Source organism: Malaclemys terrapin, chromosome 2, assembly GCF_027887155.1.
Source record: "Malaclemys terrapin pileata isolate rMalTer1 chromosome 2, rMalTer1.hap1, whole genome shotgun sequence".
NCBI lineage: Eukaryota > Metazoa > Chordata > Testudines > Emydidae > Malaclemys > Malaclemys terrapin.
The window spans coordinates 767,736-776,934 of record NC_071506.1 but is presented as its reverse complement, the minus strand read 5'-3'; the positions used below and the strand labels follow the sequence as shown (position 1 = coordinate 776,934).

The following is a 9,199-nucleotide window of genomic DNA, read 5'->3' as shown; positions in this document are numbered from 1 at the left end:
ATAAATGCAAAGTAATGCACATTGGAAAACATAATCCCAACTCTACATATAAAATGATGGGGTCTAAATTAGCTGTTACACTCCAGAAAGAGATCTTGGAGTCATTGTGGATAGTTCTCTGAAAACATCCACTCGATGTGCAGCGGCAGTCAAAAAAGCAAATACAATGCTGGGAATCATTAAGAAAGGGATCGATAATAAGGGAGAAAATATCATATTGCCGCTATATAAATCCATGGTACGCCCACATCTTGAATACTATGTGCAAATGTGGTCGCTCCATCTCAAAAAAGATATATTGGAATTGGAAAAGGTTCCAAAAAGGGCAACAAAAAATGATTAGGGGTATGAAACGGCTTCTGTATGAGGAGAGATTAATAAGACTGGAGTACTTGTGGCACCTTAGAGACTAACAAATTTATCTGAGCATAAGCTTTCATGGGCTACAGACCACTTCTTCGGATGCATAGAATGGAACACACAGAAAGAAGATATTTATACATATAGAGAACATGAAAAGGTGGAAGTAGCAATCGGCCTCTTACAGTTGGCATGACAACTTCCACCTTGTCATGTTCTCTGTATGTATAAATATCTTCTTTCTGTTTGTTCCATTCTATGCATCTGAAGAAGTGGGCTGTAGCCCACGAAAGCTTATGCTCAAATAAATTTGTTAGTCTCTAAGGTGCCACAAGTACTCCTGTTCTTTTTGCGGATACAGACTAACACGGCTGCTACTCTGAAACCTGTCGTTAATAAGACTGGGACTTTTCAGCTTGGAAAAGAGACGGCTAAGGGGAGATATGATTGAGGTCTATCGAATCATGACTGGTGTGGAGAAAGTAGATAAGGAAGTGTTTTTTACTACTTCTCATAACACAAGAACTAGGGGTCACCAAATAAAGTGAATAGACAGCAGGTTTAAAACAAACAAAAAGAAGTATATCTTCACACAACACACAGTCAAGCTGTGGAACTCTTTGCCAGAGGATGTTTTGAAGGCTAAGACTATAACAGGGTTCAAAAAAGAGCTAGAGAAGTTCATAGAGGATAGGTCCATCAGTGGCTATTATCCAGGCTGGGCAGGAATGGTGTCCCTAACCTTTTTGCCAGGAGCTGGGAATGGGCGACAGGAGATGGATCACTTGATGATTTCCTGTTCTGTTCATTCCCTCTGGGGTGCCTGGCACTGTCAGAAGGCAGGATACTGGGCTAGATGGACTTTTGGTCTGACCCAGTAGGGCCGTTCCTATTTTCTTACGTAAATCAGTTCCTCACAGCTGGTCCCATCCGGCATGTTGGGCTCCCCCTGTCACAAGACAGCCCCCACTGGCAGAGTTACTCCTTTGTAATGGATGCCTCCTCGTTTACTCCTGAGGGAATTCTGCACCACTGCGCAATGCAGAATTTTGCAGAAATTAATGTTGGGCGCGCAGAATTTCCTTTCCCCCCATAGAAATAGGCTGCAGAGATGTTAGGGGCTGCTGGACCCGGCAGAGCCCAGCTCGCAAATAGAAGACAAGGCCAGGGGGAGGGAAAGGGAATTGGAGGGTTCCTAGCAGCTGCAGTTTCCCACATGCCCTGAAGGAGGCGGCAGCACGCAGGAAACTTCATACAAGCCCGGGACCCAGCATCAAGCTTGGGCTCTGGGGGGGTTAGTATCTGTGAGTGTCTGGGCTGGGGTGGGCACAGCTGGGCTCTGGGGGGTTAGTGTCTGTGAGTGCCTGGGCCAGGGGGAACCCCGCAGCTGGGCTCTGGGGGGTAGGGATAAGATAAGGGATAAGGCTCTGGGGTGAGTGTCTGGCCCCCCGGCAGGGCTTGGGAGGGGAGGGGGTGTGAGTGTCTGGGCTGGAGTAGGCACAGCTGGGCTCTGGGGGGTAGGGCTGTGAGTGCCCAGGTGGGGGGGGCATGGCGGGGCTCGGGGTGGGGGGAGGGAGTGTGAATGTCTGCCCCCCCGGCTGGCCTCTGCGAGGGAGGAGGTGAGATTATCTGGGCTGGGGGGGGGGGCATGGCTGGGTTCTGGGGGGTTAGGGTTTGTGAGTGCCTGGGCCAGGGGGAGCCCCGCAGCTGGGCTCTGGGGGGTAGGGATAAGGGGTGTGAGTGTCTGGGTGGGGGGTGCAGCTGGGCTCTGAGGTGAGTGTCTGGCCTCCTGGCAGGGCTTGGGAGGGGAGGGGGTATGAGTGTCTGGGCTGGGGGGGGCATGGCTGGGCTCTGGGAAGGGGGTTGGGGATGTGAGTGTCTGGACTCTGGGGCGGGGCAGAGGTGAGAGTGTCTGGCCCCTCCCAGCTGGGCTCAGGGGTGGGGGAGGTGAGAGAGTGTCTGGTCTGGGGGTGCCAAGGCTGGACTCTGGGGGAGGGGGAAGAGAAGCAGGAATTGGGTTGTTGGAGTTTCTGTAATCTCTACTCCTGGGGAAATTTTTGTCTCTGTATTGTTACAGACATACTTGCTGACGGGTATTTTGAAATAAATGACCAAAATAATTGAAACTGGCATGATTATACAGTGTTATTTTGACAAATAAAATTTGCAGAATTTTAAAATATTATGCACGGAATTTTTAATTTTGGGGCGCAGAATTTCCCCAGGAGTATCCAGTTCTCTTGCTTACAGACAATTGTCCCACGACAACCCAGAGGTCCCTAGGGCAGAGACATTTATTGGAAGAAGCCTGCATGTGGCCCAGGCTGGAAACACAAACTGGCTCAGTCAAGGGACATCCATTGTTCTAACGCTGATTGGGTGAGCTCTCAGACTTTCCCTCCTGCGGTGAGATAGGCGTCGTCTCTCCCAACACATTTAGAACATGATACTCTACACGTTAGAGAGCTCTAAAACTGTTTCCCCTACAAACACCTCGCAATAACCACAACAATCAGCCAATTCTTAGCTTTTGACAGGAACCCCACATGCCCCCTTTGGTGAAATATCGAGACGATGTCGGCCACAGGGCGGGTAATAAACCTGCCTGAGCCTGGCTGTGTCCCATCGTCCGAGGAGCCCAGAGGCAGGCGTTCCCAAGCGACACTCCTGCAGAAAGCACTGGCCGGGGATGAGGGTTTGGCCACTGCATGTTCTTCAGAGAAAGCTGATAACAGCAGGGGCAGCAGTGCGCGGCTCCCTGTCTCTATCCGAACGTTTGCTGTCAGGTCTGGGCAGATATTTCTCTTTTCCACTTTGTACGAATGCCCGTGTCTCACGGAACCTTCTCTCTCCCTGCAGAGCTGCACGCTGCCCCAGGAGATAGGAGAAGATCTGCCCACCACAGAAGCAGCAAAGCGTGAGGGGACAACTTCCCAAACGGTGAATCCTGAGCAACTAGGCAGACAGATGGAGAGCTGGCAGGCAGCGACTGCCTATGAAGAAATGGGTCCGGGAGGGATTAATGCCATCGCTGGAGTCCTTGTTCAGTCCACCAAGGAGAAGATGAGCCTCTACCAGGCCATGATGAGAGGTGTTCTCACGCCGGGCACCGCGCTGGTGCTGCTGGAGGCGCAGGCTGCCATGGGGTTCATCATCGACCCAGTGAGGAACAAGAAGGTGCCAGTGAGAGACGCACTCGCTGCTGGGCTGACAGGTGGAGATTATTACGGGAAGCTGCTCTCTGCAGAGAGAGCAGTGACCGGATACACTGACCCCTACACGGGCAACAAGATCTCCCTCTTCCAGGCCATGGAGAGAGACCTGATAGTCAAAGACCACGGCATCCGCCTGCTGGAGGCCCAGATCGCCACCGGAGGCATCATCGACCCCGTGCACAGCCATCGAATCCCTGTGGAGGTGGCTTACAAGCGGGGCTACTTCGACCAAGAGTTAAATCGGATCCTTTCTGACCCCCAAAATCACAGCAGAAGCTGTTTCGACCCCAACACTCACGAGAACCTCACCTACATGCAGCTCCTCAGCAGATGCGTCCCAGACCCAGACACAGGGCTCCTGATGCTTCAGCTGATGCACAAAAGCTCCGTGCTCTTCCAGCTAGATGAAAAAACACGAACCTGCTTACAGTCTGCCCCTGCCACCGTCAGCGTGGGACTCTTCCAGGGGCAGAAGGTGACCGTGTGGGAGCTTCTCTTCTCCAGATACGTCCCTGACCAGAAAAGGCAGGAGCTTCTGAAGAAGTACAAAGCGGGGACGCTAACCATTCAGGAAATGACAACCATCATCACCACCCTTATCACCGAGGCAGAGCAAAAGAGCAGCAGAGAGCCCAGGCCCGTGAAAAGTCCGAGCACGCAACGGGCAACGTCACAGAAGGCCGAGGCTGCCCATTCGCAGAGAGATGAAAAACGGGAAAAGGCCTTAAAGACTACGACAGTCGACGGGCTGGGGGGCGAGTTCCAAGGGCGAAAGGTCTCTGTGTGGGATCTGCTATTCTCCAAATACGTCCTTGAAGAGAAAAGACAAGAGCTTCTGAATAAGTACAGAGCAGGGACGCTAACCATTCAAGATATGATAACCATCCTCACCACCAGCGTTACTGAGGCCGAAGGGAAAAGCAGAAAACTCCCCACAACTAGGAAAACCCCCAGCAAAGAGACGAGGACGCCATCTGAGAAAGACAAAGATGCCACCTCCTGTGAAGAGCAACAAACGGAAAAGGCCTTAAAGTCTACCCTGGTGGAGGTGCCGGCGGGAGAGTTCCACGGGCGAAAAGTCTCTGTGTGGGATTTGCTCTTCTCCAAATACATCCCCGAAGAGAAGAGGAAGGAGCTCCTGGAGTTGCACAGAGCTGGGATATTAACCACGGACCAAATGAAAACCATCGTCACCACCATCGTAAGCAAAACAGAGGAGAAAAGTCACCATCTACCAGGACATGGGGAAAGTCCCAGTGCAGAGACGACAACATCAGAGGATGCTGAGACTCCTGGCTCATTGTGCGACAAACATTTGGAAAACACTTTGCGGTTGGAGACTGTCGATGTTCCTGTCGGGGAATTCAAATGGCAGGAGGTTTCCCTGTGGGAGCTTCTCTTCTCTAGCTACATCTCTGAAACCAAAAGACAGGAGCTTCTGAATAAGTACAGAGCAGGGACGCTAACCATTCAAGGTATGATAACCATCCTCACCACCAGCATTACTGAGGCCGAAGGGAAAAGCAGAAAACTCCTCACAACTAGGAAAACCCACAGCAAAGAGACAAGGACGCCATCTGAGAAAGACAAAGATGCCACCTCCTGTGAAGAGCAACAAACGGAAAAGGCCTTAAAGTCTACCCTGGTGGAGGTGCCGGCGGGAGAGTTCCACGGGCGAAAAGTCTCTGTGTGGGATTTGCTCTTCTCCAAATACATCCCCGAAGAGAAGAGGAAGGAGCTCCTGGAGTTGCACAGAGCTGGGATATTAACCACGGACCAAATGAAAACCATCGTCACCACCATCATAAGCAAAACAGAGGAGAAAAGTCACCATCTACCAGGACAAGGGGAAAGTCCCAGTGCGGAGACGACAACATCAGAGGATGCTGAGACTCCTGGCTCATTGTGCGACAAACATTTGGAAAACACTTTGCGGTCGGAGACTGTCGATGTTCCTGTTGGGGAATTCAAATGGCAGGAGGTTTCCCTGTGGGAGCTGCTCTTCTCTAGCTACATCTCTGAAACCAAAAGACAGGAGCTTCTGAATAAGTACAGAGCAGGGACGCTAACCATTCAAGAAATGATAACCATCCTCACCACCAGTGTTACCGAGGCTGAAGGGAAAAGCAGAAAACTCCCCACAACTAGGAAAACCTCCAGCAAAGAGACGAGGCCGCTATCTGAGAAAGACAAAGATGCCCCCTCCCGTGAAGAGCAACAAACGGAAAAGGCCTTAAAGTCTACCCTGGTGGAGGTGCCGGCGGGAGAGTTCCACGGGCGAAAAGTCTCTGTGTGGGATTTGCTCTTCTCCAAATACATCCCCGAAGAGAAGAGGAAGGAGCTCCTGGAGTTGCACAGAGCTGGGATATTAACCACGGACCAAATGAAAACCATCGTCACCACCATCGTAAGCAAAACAGAGGAGAAAAGTCACCATCTACTAGGACATGGGGAAAGTCCCAGTGCAGAGACAACATCAGAGGCTGAGGATGCCCATTCACAAGAGAAACACTTGAAAAAGTCCTTAAAGCGTGTGACCATCTATGTAAATGCTGGTGAGTTCCAAGGGCAAAATGTCTCCTTGTTAGATCTTCTCTTCTCTAAACACATCCCTCAAGAGAAGAGGCAGGAGCTCCTGGCGTTGTATAGAACAAGGGTTTTAACCATTGATCAGATGATACCCATCATCACTAGCATCATAACAACCACAGAAGCTACAAGTAGGCAATTCATGACAAGTGTCAAAAGTCCAAACAGAGATGAGATAACTTCGCAGGAAGCTATAGCTGCCCATTCTCTACAAGATACTCAACTGGACAACATCTTAAAAGCTACAACCATAGATGGACCTGGCAGTGAGTTCCAAGGGCGAAAGGTCTCGGTGTGGGATCTGCTCTTCTCTAGCTACATCCCTGAAGAGAAGAGACAGGAGCTCCTGGAGCTGTACAGAGCTGGGATATTAACCACGGACCAGGTGATAACCGTGGTCACCACCCTCATTAAGAAAAAAGAAGCTACAAGCAGGAAATTTGTGATTAATGTGAAAACTCCCAGCAAAGACACGATGACCTTAGAGAAAGCTGAGGACATTGACTTACATGAAGATAAAAAACTGGAAAAGGCCTTAAAGTCTACCCTGGTGGAGATGCCGGCGGGCGAGTTCCACGGGCGAAAAGTCTCTGTGTGGGATTTGCTCTTCTCTAACTACATCCCCGAAGAGAAGAGACAGGAGCTCCTGGAGCTGTACAGAGCTGGGATATTAACCATGGACCAGGTGATAACTGTCGTCACCACCATCGTAACCAAAATAGGAGCAACAAGGAGAAAACTAGCAACAAATGTGCACAGTCCAAGTGCAGAGAGGGCCCCATTGCAGGAAGCTGATGCTGCCTATTCCGAGAGAAATGAAAATCAGGAAATGGTCTTAAAGTCCACGACAGTCGACGGGCCACGGGGCGAGTTCCAAGGGCCAAAGGTCTCTGTGTGGGATCTGCTCTTCTCCAAATATGTCCCTAAGGAAACAAGACAAGAGCTTCTAGAGAAACACAGAACAGGGACGCTCACCACTGAGAAAATGATAACCAGCCTCACCACCAGCGTCTCACACGCTCTGGAGGAGGGTCTCTCTCCAGATAACCAACAAATACTGAATCTCCTACAGTCTGACTCCTATGTGACAGTTGGCCAGTTCCAGGACCAAAGGGTTTCTGTCTGGGAACTTCTCTCCTCTAAATGTGTCTCCCAGTACAATCGAGAGGTGCACTTGGATACATACAATGCAGGGAGGTTAGCTGTTAATGAGATTACAATCACCACCACCGTCATTACAGGATCAGAGGGTAAGAAAGGGGCTGCCAGGAACAGTGAACAGCACTAGCCAGGAGGTGGCATAAGCCCGGGGCTGCCCCCTCCCAGAAGGACACAGGATGGACACCTGCGAAGAGCTTAGCGGGCTCTTCCCATCTTATACCGCTAGCAGCAGGGAATAAGAGAGCAGGAAGTCTTAACCCAGCAAAGAGGTGTGCAGAGAATGGGAGTCAGCGTCCTGTCCTGGTCCCCACGGGTGGTTACCGTACTGAACATTACAGTCTGTGGTTTAACAGGGCAGCACAGGGGTTCCACTCTTCTTGTTTACTAAACATATCTACAGCTCCAGCTCTTCGCCTGGACCCTTACAGACACCCCCATGTTGTGAGATGCTACCGGTGTGGTGCTTCTGCTTTCTCCTGTTGATATCACTCGGCTGCGTGCGTGTGTTCCCTCTGTGTGCTGCCCCAGCTCTGCGCAGATAGCTGACACAGCAGACCCGACGAGAACCCCCAATAACCACAGAGTCTAGTAAGGTACAAAGGCACCTCGGCCAGGTTTATTGCGATCTCGGACACAACTGCAGTTCCCTGTAGGTTTCTGAGCCTAATTCAGGGCATACTACGAGAAAGTGCCTCTTGGCAAGGACCCGGCTCAGTGGCGGGACTTTCCCCTGCCCCCGTGGCCGGACAAAGACACCACCCCAGGGATACATTCTTATACACAGGTACAAACAAGTTACACATCACTCCTGACGTATTGAGGTGCAACCCCTCTACGTAGCAAGGTACAACCCCTCTACGTAATAAGGTGCCGCCTCTCACCTTGTACATGTTGGTTCGAGCAAAACAACTCTATCCATCATTTTACCCTTTTGCCCCTGCCATTGGGATGGGTCGGCCTGTTCCATGTTATCTGTGGAATGTTCCCATATGGTATGTCTTGGTACCATGTTTATACTTTAACTTTGCTAGGTGAATATATATTTATGCAGCATCAGCCCTTTCCTTGCCAGCTTCTGTGAGCAGGGCCTGCCTCTGGCTCACAGCTTAGCTTTGCTTTATGTTAGCAAAGTCTTGACCATTACTTTAGTTCAGGCCTTAGGCCTCATACTGGGCCTTTATCAGGGCCTTCACTTACTACACCCCAAATGCCACCGTCTGTGCCCCAAAGAGCCAACAAACCGCTGCGCCAGCCGGCAGCGCAACGCTAAGTGGTGATCCCCCATTCAGTGGCTCCGGCAGCTGGAAGGAGGGAACTAGAGTCATTGGAAATGAAAAAGGGAAACAGGGCACGTGGATCACACAAAGCACCAGCAGTCTGATCAGCGCCAAGAGCGGATCTGAAAACAGCACCCCAGGGCCGGAGAGGGACCATCGCCTGCAGAGGGCAGCCAATGACCCTGTATCTCCAAAAGGAGGGACCAGCAGGGGGGAAGGGAGGACAGACCGTGGACATACAGTGGGGTGCTGGGCCCTTTGGCCCCTCAGCGCCCCCACGAGGCCTCTCAGCCCCCTGCACTGGCCCCAATTCAGTAGTGTCCAGCCCGGAGGTCAGGCCCCCAGGAGTCCTGGGATATGCTGGGTTCCTTTCACTTGGGTTCTGGCCTCAGCACCGCTGGGGCACCGTGGTCACCCGTCCCTGCTCTCCTCATAGCCACAAGGGCGAGCTGCTGAGACCCCCTGGGATCACGGACTGGCAGCTCTGCCATCTCCCCGAGAGGGATCTTGGGCCAGAGGGAGGCCCTGCCTGACCCCAGCCATAGGGGGAACCAGTCTCTGATCCGGGGCAGGCGCATGCCCACTCCACGGCCCCAG

General features: G+C 51.7%; 1 protein-coding gene across 1 annotated transcript; it reads left to right on the top strand.

Moving 5' to 3' along the window:
• Positions 1-2,934: 2,934 nt before the first annotated feature.
• LOC128832805 (epiplakin-like) lies at positions 2,935-7,452 on the top strand. The gene has a single exon (XM_054020429.1). It carries the CDS (start codon positions 2,935-2,937, stop codon positions 7,450-7,452), a length of 4,518 nt encoding a protein of 1,505 aa, XP_053876404.1.
• Positions 7,453-9,199: the final 1,747 nt, after the last annotated feature.

What these genes read in the sequence shown, in the direction of transcription:
- LOC128832805 (XM_054020429.1), top strand. Translation starts at nt 2,935, where the DNA reads ATGTCGGCCACAGGGCGGGTAATAAACCTGCCTGAGCCTGGCTGTGTC.